A 25,388-nucleotide genomic window follows, 5' to 3' on the forward strand; every position below is an offset into this window, starting at 1 on the left:
GGTTCCTGGAGGGGCTGTTGACCGCCCTCTTCCCTGCAAGTTTCATCAAGTTTGTAGCCGAGGTTTCCTCATTCATAAACAGGATATTGGCTACTTTAGACTATTTCTGAGCACCTCCACTGTTCCAAGCACAGGGTGTTGGGGATACAACAGCGATGAGTACCAAGTGCTGGCCCCAATGGAGCTTTTATCCTGAAAGGAAGGGTGGGGAGAGTTAGGGGCAGGAAACCAGAATAAACAAATAAACGCTCAAGACAATTTAAAAGTCAAAGATTATAAAGAAAACAGGACTGGATTGTGCAAGTGCTATAGAGAAAACAAACCAAGATTGTGCAAGGGTGTTCTGCTGGGATGGGTAAGAGGTACGGAAGGTTGGAAGGCAAGAGGCCTTAGAATGAGACTGGCCCTGAAAGGAAGCAGGAAGTCAGGGAAAAAGAGACCGAGTCTTTTCCCTTGAGATGTTTCTAGTCCAAGTCCCTGAAGCCTTTGGAGGGGGTGGGTCGGGAGGGGCTTCTCTACCCCTTCCCTGCAAAGCAAGAGTGCCTGGGAGGGTTATGAATTCAGTCTTTAGGGTCGCCGCCTACTCTCTCCTCCTTCCTAACTCTTACCCTTCCGCCTCAGGGCGGTTGTGCAACCCCTGTGTTTTCATTCTGCAAAGAGGGCGACCAATGGAGGGCAACAGGGCAGGGCTGAGTCCCTCACAGCTGAATTTAATTGCCCAGTGTCAGGCGCCATCGCGGGAAAGCCTAACTGTTGGACCTTACGTGCATTGTATAGTGTGCTATTCTCTTTACTTTGAATGAGAGTGGAGGGCGGGGAGCTGGGGCGGCACAGTCATTTCTAGTCTAGAGCTTCTTACTGCTGAGCCGCCCCGCGTACCCTTGCTGGCCAGTGAGTGGGTTGCTCTCCGATGCCTTCCCGCACACGTGGAAAGTCGGGGCCCAGCCGGCGGCGTCGGCGGCTGGAGCCCCTTCCCCCTCGGGCTGCCCAGGGAGGCCCCATCACAGCCGCAGCAAGCATCTAAGGTGTAATTTCTAGCCGCCGCCCGGATCCTGTGGCCGACTTCATTCTTAGTGCGCGGGAGGGGGAGGCTCGGCCACCCCTCCGCGAAGCTGTGAGTGGGCGAGTCCGGAGCTGCTGAGCAACTGCCGCGGCTTCCGGTTCCGTTGACAGCTGCACCGGAAACCAGAGACCCGGCTGCGGGACCAGGTGAGATCCTGCCGGCCTCCGGGCGGGGAGGTGCGGCTCAAGGGCGTGGCGCGGTGGGCGGCTGCTCCGCCAGGCTCCCAGGCCGCGCATCGTCTTCCAAGCTTCGGGACTAAGCGCCCTTCTCCAATCCTCCCTCGGGTTTGCTTTCTCCGCAGAGCTCGGCCCGGGCAGGGAGTTGGACCCTTGCATTCTCAGAGAAATTTGAGGAGCCGCCCCTACTGGGGAAGTCCCTCGAACCGACACGTCCCGTCCAATTGCGACCCGGCCGAGTTGGAGGTAACCCGTCATAGCGAGACCTGGGAGAAGTGTTCTAGGCAGTGGGAAAAACCCTGAGGTAGAAATAAGCTGATGTTCGAGAAACAGAAAACTAGTGTGATTGGAATATGGCCATTGAGAGGGACAGTGGTAGGAGATGAGGTGGTTTGGAGTCACATAGAACCTTGTAGACCATAAAAACAAGGGTGGTTTTTAAGTACGTGTAAATCTATTTTTTTTTTTAAATTCTTTATCTTTTTGTTGTTGAGCTGGGTCTTTGTGACTGCTCATGGGCTTCCTCTAGTTGGAGCAAGCAGGGGCTACTTTTCATTGTGGTGCACAGGTTTCTCATTGCAAAGGCTTCTCTTGTAGAGCCTGAGCTCTAGGCATGCAGGCTTCGTTAGTTGGGGCACACAGGCTCAGTTGTGGCACATGGGCTTTAGTTGCTCCACAGCATGTGGAATCTTCCCAGATCAGGGATTGAACCCTGCATTGGCAGGCAGATTCTAATCCACTGTACCCCCAGGAAAGTCCATTCTATTGGTTTTTTTTTTTTTTTTATTGATTAATTTTTTTTTTAGTTGGAGGCTAATTACTTCACAACATTTCAGTGGGTTTTGTCATACATTGATATGAATCAGCCATAGAGTTACACGTATTCCCCATCCCGATACCCCCTCCCACCTCCCTCTCCACCCGATTCCTCTGGGTCTTCCCAGTGCACCAGGCCCGAGCACTTGTCTCATGCATCCCACCTGGGCTGGTGATCTGTTTCACCATAGATAATATACATCTATTGGGTTTTAAGCAGAGGTGAAGAATGGATAGAGGTTGGGGGTGTAAAAGGTTAAGTGTTGGGCCAGCGGAGGCTGTTCAGTTCTGCGTCAAGCGAAGGGGACTTTCTGTGATTTGCGCAAACTTCTCCCCTTACCCGCTCACCCTAGAAGGTGCCCCTCTTGTGTTGGGATACTGAAGACTGAGGACAAGACCCCTGTGCACACGCCTTGGTGGGGATTTCATTATTTCACTCATGTCTCTTCCTGCCCAAACAGGACAAGTTTGAGTTCTGGTCCCCTAATTAGGAAGTGCATGTACCCACTGTAGACCAAGCCATAGGCCTGGGGAGAGAAGACGAGATTGGACTCCAGCCCTGAGCAGCTCACAGTCTAGTGTGGGGAGACAGACGTGTGAACGGGCAGTTACTGTGCTAAAGTGCTGAGAACTCAGATATCTGTGGTATGGGGCGCCCTTGATAGAGGTTTGGTTTGTGAAGCAGGGGAGGACGCAGGGAGATTTCATTGAGGGCTTCATGGGGGAGCTGAAGATTAAGTGTCATCTTGTGTTCTTGCAGAGAACACTCTAGACTTAGGAAGAGTGGCACTCTAGATGTAGGAACACCTGATGCAAAGGAAGTGAATGAATGTACAATCGCAAAGGGCTTTTGTGTCAGACAATGGCAGTGATGAGTAAAGGGGTGACAGGATCTGATGTTTTGGTGTAAACACCCCGGTAGATAATTTCTGTCCATGGAGACCTTGGGGAGGAGGGCTTAGGACAATGGAAGTGAAATTCCCTGGATTAATCCTGAAGACAGACTCCTACTCACATCCTTGTGCCTGGTGAAGATGACCGACTGTGACTAAGACAGAGTGGCTTACCCTGGACACACTGAATTGGCCTCTTGGGCTTTTCAGATGGAATACCTGCTGGCAGTTCTATTTTCCCATCTCATTCATTAAAAAAATTTTATTGAGGTAATCACACTACTCAGTTTATGGTACATTTAACTGGTCCACACAGGCCATTTTTCTCCTTGGCATTTGTTTACATATTTCCCTTTTATCCCTTTTCCTCCTTCCATTCCCTTCACCTCTGCCCTGACTGCAGAAAGCCACTCTCTTATGTGTTTGGTACATATCCTTTTATTTGTGTGTGCCCTTGGTTGTATACCTATATTTTAAAAGTGCATAAATGGTATTCTGCCTGGACTTAATTTTGTTTCTTTTTTTCCTTCAGTACCATGTTTTGGGATCTTTCTGATGTTGCTATGGTTTCTCAGTGCTACCTCAGGTTCCACAGATGCATCTCCCAGATTTTACTTCCTTGACTTACAACTTCCTCTAGGCTCTTGAGCTGTCTCAAGCTCCCTGCCGCAACACATAGCCCTGGGATAAAAATTCCATCTCCTTCCTTAGCTTTTTAATTCAGTTTCAAGTTGCTGACTTGGGCTTCCCTTTAATAATCCTGGTATTAGTTGCTGTCTGATAGGGTCATACTCTTTGATGTTGGTAAGGTCCTAACCTTTCTTGAGCTGTGTTTATTTTTGGTAAATTGTGATTCTGGTTCCCAGACACTTTTGGCAAATACTCTTTTGTACTGCCTTCTTTTCTAGTTGATCATCTCATAGGCTGTAAGGTTACTTTCCGGTTTCTTGTCATCATGAATCATTGCTGTATACTCATTCCAACCACAAATATTGGCTGTGTTCCTTTCCTGGTGAGATAGTGGCCTGTTAAGCTGGTCCAGAGAGGACTGCGATGCAGAATGCTTCAGAGAGGGGCTCTGGAGCCAGACTGCCCAGCTTTAGTCCGAGATCCTCTGCTTTGCAGCTATGTGACCTTGAGCAGTTTATTTAATCTGAATTTTATTTTGTGTTCTGTAAAGTGGGTCTCATAATTGTACCTGCCTCAAAGTGCAATTGTAAGAATTAAGTAAGTTAATTAATGCGAAGTCATTAGAATAGTTCCTATCACATAATAAGCCCCTATGTAATATTAACTATTAATAGTAATAATTATAGTATATTATTTCCAACAGGTATCCCTATTATATTTCACTTGTGATGGTTCATATCCAGTTATAGGGTATTTCTTCAGGGAGCATGAAAAGGGGGGCACGTTTTCTAGACACGATGATGAACAAATTCTAGTGTGATGGTGTCAACTATAAGGAAGGAGGACATGAATACATCTCAAGGCCCTGCGTACCGTTTCTCCATCACTCATCACCTGTTTGATAAGGTGACATTGGCTGCAGGTTGGGCTGAGACGATGGGGCCAAACTAACAGTGCTGGTGGGAATGGGAAGAGAGTCTGGTAAAAACTGGGAGAATCCCAATGGTCACTTTGGACACAGAACTCTCTTTGTGGTGTTACTCTGTACCCTTCTTTGAGAGAGAGAACAACTGGCTAGATTTGATCATTTGAGAGGTGCATTTGACAGAACCCTGTCACTTTTTTGGGGGGAGGGCTTCCCTGGCGGCTCAGACAGTAAAGAATCTGCCTGCAATGTGGGAGACCTGGGTTCAATCCCTGGGTTGGGAAGATCCTCTGGAAAAGGGAACAGCTACCCACTCCAGTATTCTGGCCTGGAGAATTCCATGATCAGAGGGGCCTGGCAGGCTGCAGTCCATGGGATCACAAAGAGTTGGTCATAACTGAATGACTTTCACTTTAAATCCTGTAGATGGAGGGATAAGAAGTGAAATCAACTCTGTCACTAACATTTTAAGGATTGTCTATGTGTTCGGTGTCACAGGCTGCTCTGAAACAGAAGGGAGCGGTGGCCCAGTGTTGAAGGGCATTAGCAGTGGGACCTCAGTGGTAGGAAAGATAGGACAAGAAAAGTCAACTCTCTTTCAATGGTATAATGAGAAGGAAAGCTGTGTTACAAAAAGAGATTTTCTAGTCTAGTGGGGGAGGCGGGCCCTCAAACAGATCATTACCCAGTGATCAAAACTGAAATAGAAGGGTGCCAAGTGAGAGTGGAGGGAGCCAGGTGGGAGCAGCCTAGGAATAGCTGCAGAAGATGACCTCTGATGGGCCATCTTCTCCAGCAGTTGAGGAGGTGAAGGGTGATAAAGATCACACCAAGGCATGGAGCTGTGATGGAGGTTAGATAGTATTGCCTACTGAGGGCTCTGCAAGGCCTGCTCTCCATTTTGATTTAAAAAAAGAGATGAAGGGAATCCCCTGGTGGTACAGTGGTTAAGACTTCATGATTCCACTACAGGGGTCACAGGTTCGATCACTGGTCGGGGAACTAAGATCCCTGCATGCTGGGATCAGCCAAAAAAAGGAAGTGAGAGGAATGAAGATTCTGATGAAGAGCTGAAAACAATGAAAACAGGAGTAATTTTCTTACCATGATCCAGAAAACCCCTGTCCTCATGTCTCCCTGCACCCTCCAGTGGGCACCCTGGCTGGGGGTTATGGAAGCTGTGTACATATATGTTAGGCTGGGGATTTCTGAGCATTGACATGTGATATGGGCATGGTGGGGTGGGGTCTGGAAGCCCTTTTCACTGCCCCTCTGACCCAGGTGGCGGCCATGGAGCAGTGTGCAAGCGTGGAGAGAGAGGTGGACAGGGTCCTGCAGAGGTTCCTGACCTACGGGCAGCGCTGTGAGCAGAGTCTGGAGGAGCTACTGCACCATGTGGGCCAGCTGCGGGCCGAGCTGGCCAGCACAGGTGGGTGTCCCCTCATGGGAGTCCCACGTCTGCCTCCCCAGGGGCCCCGGAGGCCCCAAGGCTGCTTGATGACAGTTCTGGAAGGATGGTGGTTAGGGCATGGATAACATGGGTCCTTAGGCCTCTTCAGCTTGGGACAATGGAAGTCTCTGAGCTATTTCAGAAAACCCAACAGAAATTGTTAATTTACCTGAGATCATTTACGTTTAATTTTCGATTTACTTTTCTATTTTGAATGTTTAAGACATTTTAAGATGATTTCAAATTTACAGAAAAGTTCTAAGAACAGTATAAAGAGCTCATATATACCCCTTTTCCTAGATTCACCAACTGCTAATATGTTGCCGTATTTGTTTTATCAGTTTTCTCACATATTCTTATTACTTTTAAACCACTGGAAAGTAAGCTGCAGATATTATATAGCTAAGTATGACCTAAAGGTCAAGGGCATTCTTTTACATAAGTTCAGTGTAATTATTAAAATCAAGAAGTTAAACAAGCCACTGATTACTTTCTGGGAGGCAGGAGTAGACGGTCTGCCAGTTGATGGTAATGGCAGGTGAGGAAATTAATGAGGACTATTCAGTAGAAATTCATGAATATTTATCAACCTTTGAGAACTCAATTGGTGGTGTGGATGAGATGCTGAAGACCAAGATGTCTGTTTCTAGAAATGAGATGTTGCAGACGTTGAACCCACTGGAACAGGTAAAGTGGATTTAGTCTCTGGCTTACATATTAAATTCAATGTTTGGGGTTTATTTGGCAACTTGTGGAGTCAGTCCTAAGGAACATCCAAAAAAGCAGGAATTGGAGAGAATCAGAGTGTACATGAACAGAGTCAAAGAAATAACAGGCAAGAAAAAGACTAGCGAGTTGGACAGCGGTGCAGCTTTAAGATTTGTGAAAAAATACCCTCTGGGATCCAAAACCTAATAATGCATCCAAAGTTAACAATAAAGGAAAAAGTAAAAATTAACCTTTCGGTTTTGACGTACACTTATTAAAAAGTATATAATTTTTATTGTTTTCCACAAAATAGATGGTGATTATGTGGTATTGTAAGGTTTAAATGTATCCTTTATTGAATTCATGTATAAAACTTGCATTTTAAATGTGTAATGCTGAATACTTTTTTCCTCAGTAAGATTGCTGCCTTTATTGATTTTCTTATAGAACACTATGAGGTTTTTAACATTGTGGTATATATATATTTTTGAACTTTTTATTTTGTATTGGGGTATAGCCGATTAACAGTGTTGCGATGGTTTCCTGTGAGCAGTGAAGGGACTCAGCCGTACATGTGCATGTATCCCATTCTCCCCAGGGCTCCCCTCCCATCCAGGCTGCCATATGGTACTGAGCAGAGTTCCACGTGGTATACCGTAGGTCCTTGTTGGTTATGCTTTTTAAATATAGCAATGTATACACGTGTACCCCAAACAACATTGTGGTATAATTTGTATTTATAGTTTACTGTCTCTTGATCAGACTTATTTTATTAGGTCACTCTTTCAAGTGTCATTTTATAAGCAATTATGAAATTTAAGTTAAATGTTCTTTGTAAACATTTGTCTATTTTTGATGAATAATGATTTTATGAAGTATGCTGAAGTTATAAATACATCTGTTTTCACTATATAGTATTAAGAAAGATGAAATGACTTAAATGTCCATTTTTTTCTGTGCAGTTATTTCATTTTGCTTTCATGATTTGAGGAATTAATGATTTTTGTGATATTTGAAGTATGAAAAGCAGGAATTGGAGAGAATCAAAGTGTACATGAACTTTAAGGTTATTCTTCAAGTCACGGCAGTTTGCCACTTGTTAGTCACTCAGTCGTGTTCGACTCTCAGACAACATGGACTGTGGCCCACCAGGCTCCTCTGTCCATGGAACTTTCCAGGCAAGATTACCGGAGTGGGTTGCCATTTCCTTCTCCAACTTTGCCGCTGTGTCCCATTTAAAATAAAATATATTCTTGTTAAATTTAAATGGGAAATGAGGTTGTACATTGATGGCTGAATTTGACATAATGGTTATACCCTATCAGTAAAGCTGAAATGTGTGGGATGTGTTTTTTATTTTTCTCTTTTGAGTAAAATTTCCCTTGAAATTAGGAAGGTATGTTTCAGAAATCCTTAGAAATGGAGGAATTCATGAGTTTTTGGCCGTTCTTATGCGTCATGCCCATTATTCTTTTGGCCTTACTTTTTCAGATTTCTTTTCATTTGTTTCTGAGGCTACAGCAAGTATGTACAATTATTTTGGAACAACTTTGTATGTTACATACTGCCACCACTTAAGCAGAGGAGAAACCCAAAGGAGAGTACATTGTGTTTATATTCTTTTTTTTTTTTTAAACAAATGTGATTTTACTAAAATTTACAAACTCCCAAGTTGTTAGCACTACTAGTAACAGTGAAGCTTTAAAATAAAAAACAGCACATCTTATGAAATATTCCCCACCATTAAAATGCCTTGTAGCCATTTTCAGGGACCTTAATGACCTCAATGTCTTTAAGGCTCGTAACATGGCTTTCCTATTGCCAGCATTTTCTAAATTTCTGCAGAAACACATTCAGGTAAGCAGATTCTTTGGCTGGCTTGTGTTTATATTCTTATTTATTGTTCTGCAATATTTGTTACAGAGTATTCTAAATATTAAAGCTTTTAAAATATCTAACTAAGCCCATGAACTTTAATTATATATCATTAATGCTTTCAGTCTTTTTTTTCTTTTTTAAAAATTTATTTATTTGGCTGCACTGGGTCTTAGTTTCAGCTTGTAGGACGTTTTTAGTTGTGGCATGTGGAATCTGGTTTCCGAACCAGGGATCAAACCCACACCCCGTGCATTAGGAGCGCAAAGTCTTAGCCACTGGACCACTAGGGAAGTCCCAGTGCTTTCAGTCTTTGAGTTCACATCATTATGTATAGGAATGCCAAGTACAGTAGAGTACTTTAATTTTTGAAAAAGAAGTGTTAAATTTTTCCATGTGACTAATTCTCCATAAGTAACCTGGAATAAATGGATTTCTTGGTTTATGGTAGCAGATATGGGAAGTGGTCTTCAATGTAATGGATTTTGTAAAGTGTATTGAACTCTTTCTGTGGCACATGAAGAGGAAGCTGCAGAAAGACAGATGTAAACAGATGCATCTGATAGATGCAGAAAGTCTTCTGATGCAGATGTCAGACAGTTTTTGAAGTAGAAGAACATTCATAGTTATTTCAAAAACTCCTTTTTTCACCTTCATCCCCTCTACATTGTAGTTTTTTAAAAAGTAACTTCTTTATGAGAGAAGTAAATGTTAAGATAAAAAATTAAGTGAATATAGCTAATGAATATAGCTCATATTTCAATTTGCCATTACCTAGTAATTTTCATAAAGCATTTTATTTCCCAGTCCAGGCTCTGATCTAAGATCAAGCACTGCACATAGTTTCTTGTGCCTAATCTTCAGTTTTTTTAGTCTGGGACATTTCTACCGCGTGCTTTTGTCTTTCAGGACATTGACATTTGGGGGACATTAAGGTCAGTGATTTTGCAGAATGTCTCTTGATTTGAATTTGTTTGCTGTTTCCTCATTTTTTTTTTTTTTTTTTTCATTTTGGGCAGGATTACTTCAGAACTGATGTGTTTCTCAGTGCAGCACATCAGGAGGTACCAGGTATCAGCTTGTTCCATTATGGGCGATGTTGACTTTGATCACTTGGTCAAGGAGGTGTCTGCAGGGTTCCCACACCCTAATAATGTTAACCTTTCTTTCTTTAGAGTTAATAAGTAATTTGTGGGGAGATACTTTGAGACTGTATACATTTGCTGTGCTTCTTCAGGCTCTGCCTCATTGGCTTTCACATCGCTTGACAATTCTTCCCTGAACAAATCATTACAGAGTTAGTTTCAACGTAGGTGGTTTTTCCTGCTCTATCATTTCCTATACACTTGTTAATAGACATTTAACATAAGAAAGAAGCTTGCCCATCTTCCTTACTTAAGTTCATGCTCATAAATTCTTATTTTATTCAATGGGTTACAATCCATTACTGTTACCATCAAGTTGTCTAAGATTTGACCAGAGGTAACCTCTATTTCCTATGTCTTTTTTTTTTTTTAATTGAGCTATAACTTATTAAAACTTACCCTTTTAAAGTATACAATTTAGTGGATTTTAGTATATTTCCAGAATTGTACAGTCATTACCACGAATTACAGAACATTTTCATTTCTCTAAAAAGAATCCCCCACCCATTAATAAACACTGTCAGGTCAGTTTATCTCTCTTCCTCAGTTCTTGTCTGTCACAATAAAAATTTAGAACAATGAACTAAAGGGTTTAAAACAACAGACAAGTTAAGAGCTCAGTTCAGCTCAAGCAGACAGATCTTTTTATAAGACAGACGCTCAAAAGACATGGGAGCAGGCTGACCCCAAAGGAGTTGTCCTCCCCTTCCCCCTTTTTATATTTCCTGTCACCTCCTATTGGTTATGCCCTGTGCAGAATAGGGCTTGTACCCACCAATAATCAATGAAAGGGAATGCAAATGGGTGTATGCTCAAGGCTGATCAACAATTGCAAGTTCTGTAACAGCAGGCCCTGTTGTTTATGTCTTCCCATAATTCAGTCTGTCATAATCATATATACATGTTATAATATATATATAGGGGCTTCTCTGATAGCTCAGTTGGTAAAGAATCCACCTGCAATGCAGGAGACCCCAGTTCAATTCCTGGGTCAGGAAGATCCACTGGAGAAGAGATAGGCTACCCACTCCAGTATTCTTGGGCTTCCTGTGGCTTAGCTGGTAAACAATCTGCCTGCAGTGAGGGAGACCTGGGTTCAATCCCTGGGTTGGGAAGATCCTTCAGCATACGCTCACGGCCGATTGACAATTGCAAGTTATATAAAAGCAGGCTCTGTTGTTTATGTCTTCCCATAATTCACTCTGATGATAATCATATATACATACATACATATATACATGTTATAATCATATTTATAATCATATATGCATATAATCATATATGTATATAATCATATATATATATATAGACAGACTATTTATGAACCCTTAATGGACTCCTAGCTACCTGAGGTTACTTGGAGAAGCCCCTGTGGTTAGTTTATATCCACTGTGTGTCTGGGATGCATGTGCAGAAGTTGGAAACATCTCTGGCTATTTTTGTAGCACATCTGTGAGCTCTTCTGGGTGTATCTGGGATGAAGTTTAGAGATCAGCTTGCATCCCTTTCAGCCAGGCCTCCCCTGGTTGCTCATGTCTAACTTCCTACCTTATAACTCCATTTCAGCTTCTCCTCTAGTCCCTGGCAACCACTAACCTACTTTCTGTGGACTGTTCTGGATACTTCATATAAATGGAATCATGTAATATGTGACCTTTTATATTCTTTCTCATAGTGTGTTTTCAGGGTCCATCCCTATTGTACCATGAATCATTACTTCATTCTTTTTTATGTGCTGGGTCATATGATAACTCTCTGTTCAACTTTTTGAAGAGCTGGCACACTGTTTTCCAAAGTAACTGCAACTTTTTGTATTCCCATCAACAATATATGAGAGTTCCAATTTTCCCACATCCTCACCAACACTTGTTTTTACCTGGTGGTTTTTTTTTTTGGTTATAGCCATCCCAGTAGGAGTAGGCCTAGCCACCACCTTCTGTTTGTATTTGTCCGGACTCATTCAGTTAAATGTGACAGAAACCTAGCTCAGACTAGCTTAAACAAACACAAAGTGGGGGGTTGGGCTGCTGGATTTATAGTCTCAAGTAACTGAAAGGTCCAGCCCAGTTGGATCTGGGTGCTCATGTGATGCCTTCAATCTACACTGACTTCATTTTCAGAGCAGTGCTCTCTGGAGGTGGCCGTGGTGCTCCAGCAACTCCAGGAGTTTCACATTTTGTTTGCTTAGCAAGCTGGCAGAATGCATTTCTCTTCCAGGGCTTCTGGTCTCGGAGCTGAGACACTCCCTGGTCCTCATGGGTCATGTTATCTTCCCTGGGTCATATCCTCCCTGAACCCAGAGGCCACCATCTAAAGAAGGGGCAGAGATGCTGGCTGGAAGAAGGGACCTGTCTGCTGTTCCCTATTCCAAGCCCCACACGCTTCTGGTAGTTCATGCGGTCCACCCAGCCATGGGGGTGGAAAGCACTGAATTGTGAGACAGAAATGTCCTTATGCTTCCCTGATGGACTCTGGCCTGCCTGCTGTCCTCTGGGTTAGAGGCATTGATGTGGGGATAATACTTTATGATTCAAAGCCTTCCCACACAGTGTCTCCCTTGAGATGTTAAGCAACCTTCTGGTGTGGTGGTGAGGAGCCAGGGCTTCAGATCTGGCACTGCTGTGAGCTCTGGCAAGTTACTGCCTCAGCTTCCTCAGCTGGAGTATAGGCTGCTAACAGTGCCCTGCACAGAATGGTAGTGAGGATTAAATGAGCTGAAACCAAGTGCTGACCCACAGTAAGTGCCAGAACGTCTTCATTTCACAGCAGCCTCCACGGCCAGTGCTATCACCTCTGTTTTACAGATGATGAAATGAAGACTCCAGGCAATGAATTGGCTTGTCCCACTTGGCTAATTCCAAGTCATACAGTTAAAAAGTGGCGGGACCCAGAATAGAAGCTGAGTCTTTCACTCTGGAGTTTAGGGCAGCTTCCCAGGCCTCCGTGCTGGCATTTAGAATAGGGAAGCTGAGACAAGGTCTGCTCCTCTGTGTCCGAGTCCTGACACATTACCATTGTTTCTCTGCAGCCGTCCAGGGAACCCCTCTGTCAGCCACCCTCTCCCTGGTTATGTCACAATGCTGCCGGAAGATAAAAGACACCGTGCAGAAACTGGCTTCGGACCACAAGGACATTCACAGCAGTGTTTCCCGAGTGGGCAAAGCCATTGACAGGGTGAGCATGTGGGCAGCTCCAGACTGGGGGCGGGAATACCTGTGGCCGGCGCGTATGTAGCAGGGCTCCGCGGGAAGCCCATGTGAGAAGGGCAGGCCTGAGTCACAGGGCCCTGGCTCTCGTCCTTGTCAGAACTTTGACTCTGAGATTTGCGGTGTGGTCTCCGACGCAGTGTGGGACTCTCGGGAAAAGCAGCAGCAGACCCTGCAGATGGCCATCCTGGAGCACTTGTATCAGCAGGGCATGCTCAGCGTCGCCGAGGAGTTGTGTCAGGTAACGGGCTCACTGGGGAGGTGCTGGGCCTGCCTGTTCTGCTTTCTGCTTGGTAGCGTTCTTTACGTTAGGACCCCATTATTATTTTTTTTATATCCAGACAGGTCAGTTTATTTACATGACTCAAACGTGTGTGTCATCAGTCTCTGATTGTCTGATGGAACGCCTGTTCCCAGAGACCCGTTTCCCGTGGACAGTTGGCCTGGCAGGGCATCCTTGCCTCTGGACTGCATATGGGAAGTCCAAGGTGTCCTTCAAGACTGCCTGCCTTTAGCTTGTTTCCACTGACGCAGTCTTTCCTTAAATGACTTAATCTCTATTTTGAAAATTGCATTTATTAAAATGAAAAACAACGAAAATAGTTCATCCATTGCTCCCACATCCTACCCTCCACTTCTTTTAAGCACCAATCTGTTCTTTGTATTTATGAGCTTGGTTTTCTTAAAAACTTTTTAGATTCCACATATAAGTGAGATCATACAGTAGCTGTCTTTGTCTGGAACATTTCATTTAGCATAATGCTCCCATCCATATTATCACAAATGACAGGATTTTCCCACTTTTCTTTTTTTTTTTCTCCCCCAACTTTTCTTAATGGCTGAATGAGTGTGTGCTCAGTCATGTCGTGTCTGACTCTTTGCACCCCCACGGACTGTAGCCCACCAGGCTTCTCTGTGCGTGGGATTTTCCAGGCAAGAATATTGGAGTGGGTTGCCATTTCTTACTCTAGGGGATTTTCTGACCCAGGGATTGAACCCAAGTGTCTTATGTCTCCTGCATTGGCAGGCAGGTTCTTTACCACCAGTGCCATCTGGGAAACAATATTTCATTATACATATACATATATATATTTAGATGGTAAAGAATCTGCCTGCAATGCAGGAGACCTGGGTTTGATGCCTGGGAAGGGAATGGCTACCCATTCCAGTATTCTCTTCTGGAGAATTCCATGGACAGAGCAGCCATGGACACAAGGACAGTGGGATACAGTTGGCTGGGTTGCAGAGTCAGACATGACTGAGCGACTGTGTATTTATTTTATATATATACATATATATATATATATATATATACATACATACATACATACACACCACATTTTCTTTATCTGTTCATCCATAAATGGACACTTAGGTTGTTTCCTTATCTTGGCTATTGTAAATAATGCTGCAGTGAATATGGGGGTGGGGTGCAGATATCTTCAAGTTAGTGCTTTCATTTTCTTTGGGAAAATACCCAGAAGTGGGATTTCTAGATCATATGGTAGCTATATTTTAATTTTCTGAGGAACTTCCATACTGTTATCCATAGTGGCAGCACCAGTTTACATTCCCACCAAAGGTGCATGAGGGTTCCCCTTTCTCCACATGCTTGCCAGCAGTTATTTCTTGTCTTTTTGCTAACAGCCATTCTGACAGAAGTGAGGTGATGGCTCGTTGTGGTGTTGATTTGCATTGCCCTGATGATTAATGAGGTAGAGCATCTTTTCATGTGCCTGTTGGCCATTTTGATGTCTTCTTTGAAAAAATGTCTCTTCAGATATTCTCTCCATTTTTTATAAAAATTTTTTTTTTGCTATTGAGTTTTTATATATTTTGGATATTAGTCCCTTAGATAACACGATCTGCAGATATTTTTTCCTATTCTGTGAGTTGCCTTTTCATTTTGTTGATGGTTTCCTTTACTGTTTCAGAAGCTTTAAATTTAGTTTGATGTAGTCCTACTTGTTTCTTTTGCTTTTGTTACTTAAATTTATTTTAGAAATCAGTGCCCCTGCCATCAATGGAAAGTAGCTACAAAACATATACAATAAAAAGTGAAATTATTAATTTTTAGCTAGATTTGGTTGTCCACCAGAGTTCTCAGTGCCTGATAATCTTAAAAGGGAAGACTAGTAAAATGACAAAGTTCCACTTGTTAGGTGTTAAACGACACCCTGGCAGTGAAAGTAAAGGATGCTTTCCCTTAATGTAATTAGAGGGATTGAAAAAGAGTAATTTTCTTTCCATGCTATTCAGCATGTAACACTCAGCCTCCCAGAACTTGAACTGGGAAAAAGAGGAGTCCAAGGGACTGGCAGGAGACCATGGCCCCTCTCCAGCTTGTCTTTGGTGGATGAGGCTTTACTAGGTGTGGAGCAGAGGTTTGGAAACACAGTCCTCCAGTGGTAGATGGCTCTCTCTCCCTCTAGGAATCAACACTGAATGTGGACTTGGATTTCAAGCAGCCTTTCCTGGAGTTGAATCGTATCCTGGAAGCTCTGCATGAACAAGACCTGGGGCCAGCATTGGAGTACGTTGGCCTTTGGGTGGTCCCACAGGGGACAGGGCTTGTCTCTGCTCTTCACGTCACCCAGCATACTTGACACACCTCCAGCCCTGTCTCACGGGCCTCACATAAGATTTTGGAGGCCCTGCCAGGCCCCCCTTCTCTTGCCTTACTAGCTCCCACTCAGCTGGCCTCTTTCTTCCCAGATGGGCTGTCTCCCACAGGCAGCGCCTGCTGGAGCTCAATAGCTCCCTGGAGTTCAAGCTGCACCGACTGCAGTTCATCCGTCTCCTGGCAGGTGGCTCTGAGAAGCAGCTGGAGGCCCTCAGCTACGCCCGGCACTTCCAGCCCTTTGCTCATGTGCACCAGCGGGGTACGTGCCCGGGTACTGGGGTGGCCCCTACAACATGTATGCCCTTAGCTGCTGCCTCACATGCTATATGGCATGCCCCACCCCCCCAAAAAAAAGATTAGCTAGTACTGGAACAGAGGGACAGGAGCCTGAGACCCGCTCCTTGATGCAGCTGGAAGGATGAGGAAGAAACTGAAACCCTTCCCTACTTCATGTTGTGGGGTCATGCTTGCCACAGAAACAGCCCCGAGACCTTAGTTCCTCACTGGATTTTAGGGAAAACTGGCTTTGCCAGAGGGCATTTTATTTTTTATTTTTTTCATTTATTTTTATTAGTTGGAGGCTAATTACAGCCAGAGGGCATTTTAATCCTCGATTGGCCAGGTCATGGGCCTGGGAGCCATGGGGCACAGCCTCCTCCCCATACTGTCTCTGCAGCCCTGCCACCCGAGAGCTGGAGGCAGAGCTGGGAGAAAGGCTGCCTCCTGCACCCTGATTCCCCTTTGCCTTGTAGAGATCCAGGTGATGATGGGCAGTCTAGTGTACCTGCAGCTGGGTTTGGAGAAGTCACCCTACTGCCATCTCCTGGACAACAGCCATTGGGCCGAGATCTGTGAGACCTTTACACGTGATGCTTGTTCCCTGTTGGGCCTTTCCGTGGAGTCACCCCTCAGTGTCAGGTATAGTCAGCCCTGTGGGGGCAGTCCAAGTGGGAGGGCTGAGGGAAACTCAACTTGTCAAGGCCCTGCCCTGTCCAGGGATGGTGTTCAGTGCCTTCACAGACCTAAACTGCTGCTCAGTCACTCTTCTAGATAGGAATTACCTTTCTTTCTAGCACCCCTCCCAGGTGGTGCTAGTGGTGCTATGTCTCCTGCCTGCTATGCAGGAGACATAAGGAACGTGGGTTCAATCCCTGGGTAGGCAAGATCTCTTGGAGGAGGAAATGGCAACCCACTGCAGTATTCTTGCCTGGAGATTCTCATGGACAAAGGAGCCTGGTGGGTTACAGCCCATGGGGTCACAAAGAGTCGGACATGGCTGAGGTGATTCAGCACACACTACAGTTGGAGAACAGATTGAGTTGTGGCCTGGGGTCACCACAAGGTCAATGGCAGAGTCAAGGTTCCCATTTTGTAAGGTCTCTTGAATGAAGTCCGTGCCTCCTGCACTTCACCTCTGGGTAATCACAGGACCCTGAGAGCCCAGCCTTCTGGCCACCTCATGTCTCAAATACCACTTCCCTCAGGGAGACTGAGTAGCTGAGTCACAGGTGCTGAGAGCTTTCACTTGGAAGGCTTCTTTACAGTAATATTCTCCTCATGGCTTCAAACCAACCGAAGAGTTACAGGTACTGTTACCCTCATTTTCCAGGAAGAAACAGAGGCTCCTAGGGCCTCACAGGGAATGAAGGTCACCTGGACCTGACCCCACCACATATTGCACCACAGTGGTGTATTTTATTTAGGCTGGCTGTGGAATCGCATGGGGCACATTTGCCTGCCTGGTTGTGAGAGGCTCCATCCTCCAGTTTGTTCCCATGGACTCTGGTTACAGAACAGTCTTCCCCAGCACGAACACAGGCACCTTAGGACGGTTTGGTTTGCACACCTGCTCTGCGTATTGTAGGGGTTTGGCACCCCAGGCTCCAGTCAGTTGGTTCCCCATCCCCGCCCCAATCCTAGTGAAAACTGAATCTACTGTTTCTCATTTCTAAGTGCCCTGGGTGATAACCCGTTACGGAGGTGCGCTGTGATGACAGAAGGGGACACAGGCAGGAGGAGGCCCTTCCAGACATGAGTGTCCCTGTCACACCAAGGACTTGTCACTGGATGAGCAGGGATCTGTCCCCTGGATATTCCTTTTCTCCAAATTTTGGGGTGCATTAGAATGACTTTCTAGAGTTAAGACACAGAACCACATATGTAGCTTTATGCGTGACCTGAGAGATTTTTAAGGACTGGTTTGATCAAGTGCCACTTTGAAACCCTGTCCTGAGTCACGAACTCGCAGTGTGCTGGTCCTTTTGTCTGTCTGCTGGGCTCTTGGTCAGGCTGGTCACTCCAGCCTCCGCTCTCTGTTCTGCAGCTTTGCCTCTGGCTGTGTGGCGCTGCCTGTGCTGATGAATATCAAAGCTGTGATGGAGCAGAGGCAGTGCTCTGGGGTCTGGAGTCACAAGGACGAGTTACCGGTGAGGCCCAGCAGGGGGAGGTACAGCATGAAGCACTGGGGAGGACAGCCGCCACAGGAAGTGGGACTCACCCCACTGTTGGCCTCCCCAGATTGAGATTGAACTCGGCATGAAGTGCTGGTACCACTCAGTGTTCGCCTGCCCCATCCTCCGCCAGCAGACGTCGGATTCCAACCCTCCCATCAAGCTCATCTGTGGCCATGTCATCTCCCGAGATGCACTCAACAAGCTCATTAACGGAGGAAAGTAAGTTCCTGGGGTTCTGTTCCACCTTAGGCTGATTGTTCTGCTGGCTGGCCACCTAAGACTTTCTTGGTTCTTCTCCCTTTGTAGGCTGAAGTGTCCCTACTGTCCCATGGAGCAGAACCCAGCAGATGGGAAACGCATCATATTCTGATTCCTGCTGGGGAGGAACTTTGTTGCAAGAGGTTTTTCACCCACAAGCCTTGGCCTGTCTCGGTGGGGGTGGTTGGCTTCCGTGAACTGTGGTTCATTTCAGAGCAGCTGGCTGAGGACTGCCACCACAAGCAGGGCTGGCCCTCTGGCAGAGGCCAAGGAGGGAGATGAGACAGCTTACAGCAGGCAACTGGCTTCTTGACTGTAACGGCAGGGAAACTCTGGCGTCTTGTACTCCTGCTCTTTATATTTGCTGTTGACTTAAGTGGCAACTGACAGAATAGCAAAGGACTTGGTGGGCACAGATGTCTTCCATCCCTGCCCTCAAGCCAGGTCTCTTCCTGCTCCACCAAGGCTTGTGTCCATGCCTCCCACTGTACAGCCTCACAGCTCTGTGTCATTTCCCCACTGTAGTCTGGGATAGAACTGAATGCCGTTGTTTTATAACTGAGCAAATATATTCACAGGCCTTCTCCTTACTTTGCGTGCCTTTAGCTTCACTGGCAAAGAATTACCATGTGCCCCCTGTGCACAGGTTCTGGGCATGCCGGCTGGGAGCATGGCAGCCACAGAGGGCAGTTGGAAGGAACCCAACCACATGTGATTGGGAGAAAATGCTAGGAGATGGCAAACCCTGGGCAAGACGCTTTTACATATACATAATTGTATTACCTCCTTGTTAGAAATGAGTGTGAAGGGATGTAGAAAGATGAAATGACTTGCCCAGAAGGGCTCACAACTTATCAGGAAGAGAGCTTGGAGTTTAAACCAGTTCCAACCCTCAAGCTCAAGGTCCTTCCCGTTTATTGCAGGGTGCCTGAAGCTTGGCTGCTGTGTGTACTGAGTCTGTGCTGGGCCTCTGAGAGCAGGAAGGCACTGTAAGTCTAAAATATTTGAAGAGATGAGGTTACCAGGGCCATAATGGCAAAGTAGGAGAAATGGCCTGGGATTCTGCATTTAACTTTCATATACCTACTTAAAATTTACTGTGTGGGTGGGTAAATTGTGTCTGTCAGCTTCCCAGTGGCATTTAAGGCTCTTGGGGGAAAAAGAGGAATGGGGGTGTCCCCAATATAGGAACTATAGGCTCGATGAAGTGGGTGGGTTCTGGGCTCAGCTGGCTTGCCTGCAGCTCCCAGCTACTCTAGTAGAGTGGAAAGCTGAGGGTGGTAGCAGGGTCCGTTCTCAGCTTGAGTCCAGCACTGACCCTGGTGGCCAAACATTCACACTGAGCATTATTGAAGTCCTGGGGTCATCTGGTGAGAAAGGTTACTTCTGCTCTTTCCTTCCCACCAACAACTTGGCCCCACCAGTAGTTGCTGCTTAAAAAAAAAAAAACACTGACAGACTCACCACATTTTAGTTTTAGGATTTACTTCCCCCACATCACATTCTTGGAACTATCTTCACTGAAGTTCAACAGGAAACAGCGCTGACAGAGAAGATGCTGGCTCTGCCGTTGTGAAGTCGCTGTTGGAGCTGCTTAGGGAGAATACGTGCCTCAGGGGACCACGGAGATGCCTGAATGTGGGCAGCAGGAGGGCAGCCAACTGGCCCGCCACCAAGCCAACTGTTTTTGGAGCAGGTGCCCAGGTTGTGCCTAAGTCCTTCACATGGGTGGGGGCAGGGCTTGCACCTCCTCCAGGCACTCGTCATAGGCCTCCTGGTATTCCTCGTGGGGCTTGACCATTATCACGCAGGTGGGGCGCTTAGAGCCAGCAGCTGCACCCAGGTCCTGCAGAGAAGGGAAAAAGGCTGTTTGGAACAAAGGCCACACAACCTGTGCACCAAGGAGTCAGGCACTGATGATCCACCAGCCTAATCTAGCCCACAGACATGAGCTAGTCAGTCCGTGTTAACATTTTGAATTGGTTGCCACCATTTAAACTCAGCAGACTTTCAAGCTGTGGTCCAGCGACACTGGGCCTACAGTCCCATGTGGCAACTGTGAAAGGGCTCCAGCTCAGCAGGGGCTGTCCCCTTAAGCAGGGCCTATGCTTTCCAGGGCCCTGCTATTCCCCACCCCTTGGAGCCCAGACCTGGCCTCTGCTATGTAAGGGTAAGGACAGCTGCAGGTCCCTAGAACATCCCTTCTGAACACTGCACCCACGTAACAGGGCCGACACATTCAAGTTCACCTTCTGTTTCATTCCTACAGTCCCATTTTACAAGAAAGTAATAGTACAGAGAGGTGATTTATCTGCATTCCCTCATCTGGGAAGCAGCAGAGCCAAGAATCCATCCAGGCCTGTCTTTAGCTCCAAAAGCTCATGCTGTTTGCCACCACGGCCTGCTGCCACCAACCTGATCCCAGACCCTCTTCTGTGCTGACCAAGATCAGGGGCTCAGGTGCTCCTTACCGTCTTAGAGGGGATATAGACATATGGCAAATTCCGATCTTCACACATAACTGGGAGATGGCAGTATACCTCAATGGGTAACGTGTCTCCTGCCAAAACCATAATCCTGAAATAAGAGAAACCAACATCATTCCCAGCTTGCTGGTTCCTTTTTCAGTCATAAGGGATGCCGCTGAGCTGGGTCTTGGGGGCTACAGAGATGGGTAAACTGCCCCTGCCCTCAAGGATCCCCATCATGTATGTCTCCCAAACTCAAGAAATGCATTAAGATTTGTTTGGTGAGTGCATTCCTCTGGGGAGGTGATCTCTGTTGCCTGGCAACAGGTAAATGCCACCAAATGTGACAAAAGGTACTGTACCGGGACAGATGAAGTATGAGAGATGCCAAGGAGTAACAGCTCAGCTCTCCTTGGACAATCAAGAAAGGAATCAGGAAGCAACACTTGAGAGGAAAGCTGAATGATGAACATCTGCAGGTGCCCATGGAGGGGCTTTGTTGCTGTCAGTCACTAAATCATGTCCTACTCTTTGTGATCCCATGGATGGTAGCCTGCCAGGCTCCTCTGTCCATGGGGTTTTTCCAGGCAAGAATACTGGAGTGGGTTGCCATTTCCTTCTCCAGGGGATCTTCCCAGATCAGGGTTTGAACCTGCATCTCCTGCCTTGGCAGGCAGATTCTTTACCACTGAACTACCAGGGAAGCCCATAGAGGGGCTGGGGGCAGGGAAAGCATGTAAGGTTGAGAGAATCAGAAAGATACCAGATACACAGGGGATGGCTGTTGTTGGGAGCCAGGGATGGCTTTGGAGTCCAGGATGGGGAGATGAGGCTGACAAGAAGGCTAGAAAAACTAGTCACGTGTAAGGGTCTTGAGTGCTTCAAGGCTCATTCCTAAGAGTGATAGGGAACCAAGGAAAGCTTGCCAGAGAATCTATAACTGTTCTAGCTGGCAAGGTGATGGGGCTCTGCGACAAGGGCCTCAGGAGCCCTGATGACAGAAGGAAGAATCTGTTCTAGGGGAGAGGAAAACACAAGGAAAGAGCTCTTGGGTTCAAAGCACTACATCCACACTCCCTAGTTTTCCTTTGGCTCATAGACTCTCCTCCTCTGCAGGTTCCGCTTCCTTTGAGTAGCCTTTATTGTGTTTGGCCGTGCTGTGCAGCTTGTGGGATGTTAGTTCCCCAACCAAGGATGGAACCCTGGCCCGCTTGCAGTGGAAGCATGGAGTCCTAACCACTGAACTGCTAGGAAATTCCTGAGAAGCCTTTCAATGCTGGTATTCCCACAGCCTGGTCTTTCTGCTCTGTCAGTACGTTCTCTCAGCTGACCCCATCTGTAACCAAGGCTTCAAGTGCCAACTCTCTACTGACAACTCCGAAATCTATTCTCTCCAACCCAACCCTCTCCCAAACTGAACACGCATATAGTCACCTGCCTATTTGACAGTTCTGCTAGGGAGAGGGATCCCATGTTTAAAAGGCACCTTGAAAACTTGTCTAAAACCAGACTCGTGATCTCATACAAACCTGGCTCCCTCACTGTTCACTGTCTCAGTGAACGGGCCCTCTGTTCATCTGCCTGGAGCCCACACCACCTCACTCTGTATGCAAAAGTCGTCTCATCCATCCACTTTAATTCTCTCCATCTCTGCCATCAATAACCCAATCAAAATTGTTCTCACCTCTTCTGCACCAGAGTAGCCACCTATCTCAATTTCTCCATCTATTCTTTCACCTCTGATCTTTTGCAAATTTGCCAGAAAAACCTTCTAAAGGTGTAAACATAATTATGTCACCTCTCATTTTAACACTCATTGGCTTCCAAAATTCCTGAGTACAAAAAGTAAACTTACAATGGCTTATAGAGTCCCATGAGAAGGTAGCACTTCTATCCACTACTACCCTCTCCTGCCCTGGAATCTACTTTCTTCTGGCAAAATGCCCTCCAAACCTGGAAGCCACAAACGAATCCTATATCTTCAGACCTCAGCTACCCCACCTAGGTCAGACTCCATAGAGCACCAAATCCTCCCAGCATTATTTAGCTCTTGGGCACCTACAATGTACCAGGCACTTCTGAAAATAAAGCAGTGAGAGGCTTTATTCTGTTCTCAAAAGAGCTTACTTTCTGGCCTGAGTGAGAGAGACAGGGAATAAAAACGCAAATAATTTTCAGATTCTGAAAAATGCCAAAAAGGAAAGCTGCAGGATAATGAAGTCATTCTCACTGCACCCTGTACTTTTCCTTCATGCTTACCCATGACAACTTGTAATTTTGTATTTGATTACTGCCATTGTCTCCCCATAGTACAGTGCCTGAAAAACAGTAGACACTCGGTAAATAGTCGCTAAGTGAATGAAGCTGGGATCAACCCTAAGTAAGTTGGCTTATACGATTTGGTTCCCCTGGAATTCACCTTCCCCAAGGTGTCCCTGTGAGCTCTTGTAAGTGGTATCGACATCTGTACGGAAAGGAATGTACCTTCTGCATACGACCCAAGTCGGAGCACTCTTACCAACTACCTGTTAAGTAGCAGGATACCATCCCCGAAATCCGGCGGAGGGTAGGGGGGATTCTTACCCTTTCTCGCCTTTGTTGATAAATTTCTGAACCTCCTTCACCCCGCGCCGAATCTGCTTCTGCTTCACGGCTACAACGACAGAACAGTCAGTCATGGGGGCCCTCGGCCTGCCACCCGCGTCCCGCCCCGGCCCAGACCGGCGTCCACCGCACCTTTCTTGATGCATTTGTAGAGCTTCCGCGTGAGGCGGCGAGACGCCAGAGGCTGCGCGATGGGGTTCAGATTCACTAGCAGTTCATGGTAAGTGCGCTCCGCGCAGCACGCGTCCGCCTGAGCCTCCGGCCCGTCCGGATCTGCCTTTATTTTGGTCATGGCAACGACTGTGTCAATCCAGCACTCAAGGCACAAATCCACGCGGCCGGCACTTCAGAAACCACTTCCGGGTCATGCTGCTCTGCGGGAAGCGGCTGCACGACATAACCAATTAGGAACCCCTGTCTCCGCCTCTGGCCAATCCTTGAAGCTCAGGTCTTCAAACACGGAGCGCCGAGGGGTGGAGTCTTGGACGTAGGGGCGGGGCCGCTCCCACAACGCAGGCGGGGCGGAAGCGGTTTAGGGCAGGAGTTGGAAGGTATGCTGTGAATTTGGGCAAACTCGGGGAGATAGTGAAGGACAGAGGAGCCTAGCGTGCTACAGTCCATTGAGTCGCAAAGAATCACACACAACTTCGCGACTGAACAACAACAGCGGAGGGCCTATGAGGCAAGGGGCCAAGGCCGGATGGAGGCGGGCCCTGGAGGAGGCGAAGAGGGGCTAAGACCCCGGCTTGGGTTTGTGTGAGAGTTCAGTGTCACAGGTGTAGGCGATGCGAGGAGGAAGCTGTACCTGCAGGGGCGTGGCCGCATCTAAGTGGACCGGAGCCTTGCCCAAAGGGCGGGCTCTGCGACCGGGGTTGTGGAATGGAAAGTCTTAAGTGTGATTCCAAACCTCCTTAAAATCTGATCCCTCACTTGGGCAGTTCCGATCTGCCCAGTCCCATCTGGTCCCAGGTCCTGAGTTGCTCCTGGGTGGTGTACCCTAGGTGCCAAGGTTAAGGTAAAGCCTGGCACTACTTGCGATTTCTTCGTTCTATCACTGTTCTCACACACTGCTTTCTCTTTCCTGGCGAGGGATGGAACCGTTCACGTTCACTCACTAAGCGCTTCGGTCTAGACCGCTTTTCTTCGGAGAACTCGGTACCACCCTTCCCGCAGAAATCTGCTCAGCTGTTAATCACGGGAGAGATTCTCCTGACCAACGTACCTAAAATTAAAGTTCTCTGCCGGCCTCCCGCCGGCGTCCCGCCGGCATCCTCTAACCCTCTTGTCTTCGTAGTTCCCGCCGCCGCCTGGCATCACACCCACAGAAGGCATGACGGAGACCGCTGGTGGGAGCTGAGGGAAGACAGTGTGAACACGGGCTGAGACTTGAGGGTGGGGAAGTGCGCTGAGTAGGCGGCGCGTTTGCAGTTAACTCTAGAGGATTAATTGGGCTACCCTGGTGGCTCAGATGGTAAAGAATCTGCAGGCAATGAGAGAGACCCGGGTTTGATCCCTGAGTTGGGAAGATCCCTTGAAGAAGGAAATAGCAACCCGCTCCACTCCAGTATTCTTGCCTGGTGAATCCCATGGACAGAGGAGCCTGGAAGGCTACAGTCAATGGAGATAGCAAAGAGGCGGACACAACTGAGCGACTAACACACACATACAATGCTGGGGAGGTGAGCAGGCCTAGACCGGGGTGGATCTTTTACCTCTGACTTATTTCTTGCACTCTGTCTTGGAACGGTGGATGAATATTTGTTGTTATTTAGTTGCTAAGTCGTGTCTGACTCTTTTGTGACCCCGTGGATGTAGCCCACCAGTCTGCTCTGTCCATGGGATTTCCCAGGCAAGAATACTGGAGTGAATTGCCCTTTCCTTCTCTAGGGAATCTTCCCAACCCAGGGATCAAACAGGCGTCTTCTGTATTAGCCGGCAGATTCTTTACCACTGAGCCACCAGGGAAGCGAATCATTGCTATAAATCAATTGCCTTTGATTATGTGGTGGCGGGCCATTTTTGTGGTAGTGGAACAGGCCATAAAGTGGAACTTTAAAAGTCTGCAGGTGGCCTTGACAGCAGGGGACAGTTAAGC

At 46.8% G+C, this 25,388-nt stretch overlaps 2 protein-coding genes, 1 non-coding gene and 1 pseudogene across 5 annotated transcripts; 2 read left to right on the plus strand and 2 right to left on the minus strand.

Moving 5' to 3' along the window:
- Nucleotides 1–719: 719 nt before the first annotated feature.
- On the plus strand, nt 720–18,811 carry RMND5B (required for meiotic nuclear division 5 homolog B). Of its 3 annotated transcripts, XM_065918317.1 has the most exons (11): nt 720–1,209; nt 1,365–1,485; nt 5,785–5,932; nt 12,710–12,855; nt 12,988–13,128; nt 15,320–15,420; nt 15,603–15,769; nt 16,263–16,428; nt 17,834–17,936; nt 18,028–18,182; nt 18,270–18,811. In XM_065918317.1, exons 3-11 carry the CDS (start codon nt 5,794–5,796, stop codon nt 18,331–18,333), a joined length of 1,182 nt encoding a protein of 393 aa, XP_065774389.1. In that variant the 5' UTR covers nt 720–1,209; nt 1,365–1,485; nt 5,785–5,793; the 3' UTR covers nt 18,334–18,811. The 3 variants fall into 3 exon arrangements, with proteins under 3 accessions (XP_065774389.1, XP_065774388.1, XP_065774390.1); XM_065918316.1 differs by lacking the exon at nt 720–1,209 and having other exon boundaries at nt 1,216–1,485; XM_065918318.1 differs by lacking the exons at nt 720–1,209; nt 5,785–5,932 and having other exon boundaries at nt 1,216–1,485.
- On the plus strand, nt 6,037–6,911 carry LOC136156000 (nuclear nucleic acid-binding protein C1D pseudogene; annotated as a pseudogene).
- On the minus strand, nt 8,413–8,542 carry LOC136156446 (small nucleolar RNA SNORA33). Its single transcript, XR_010660998.1, has one exon. It is a non-coding gene; the product is annotated as a small nucleolar RNA SNORA33 (small nucleolar RNA).
- An 878-nt stretch (nt 18,812–19,689) lies between the features above and the next one.
- Nucleotides 19,690–23,650, minus strand: NHP2 (NHP2 ribonucleoprotein). Its single transcript, XM_065918319.1, has 4 exons — nt 23,426–23,650; nt 23,273–23,342; nt 20,693–20,798; nt 19,690–20,067 (listed from the first exon to the last, which is right to left on the minus strand). The coding sequence occupies exons 1-4, from the start codon at nt 23,583–23,585 to the stop codon at nt 19,942–19,944; spliced, it is 462 nt and encodes a 153-aa protein (XP_065774391.1). The 5' UTR covers nt 23,586–23,650; the 3' UTR covers nt 19,690–19,941.
- Nucleotides 23,651–25,388: the final 1,738 nt, after the last annotated feature.

Source organism: Muntiacus reevesi, chromosome 1, assembly GCF_963930625.1.
Source record: "Muntiacus reevesi chromosome 1, mMunRee1.1, whole genome shotgun sequence".
Lineage (NCBI taxonomy): Eukaryota > Metazoa > Chordata > Mammalia > Artiodactyla > Cervidae > Muntiacus > Muntiacus reevesi.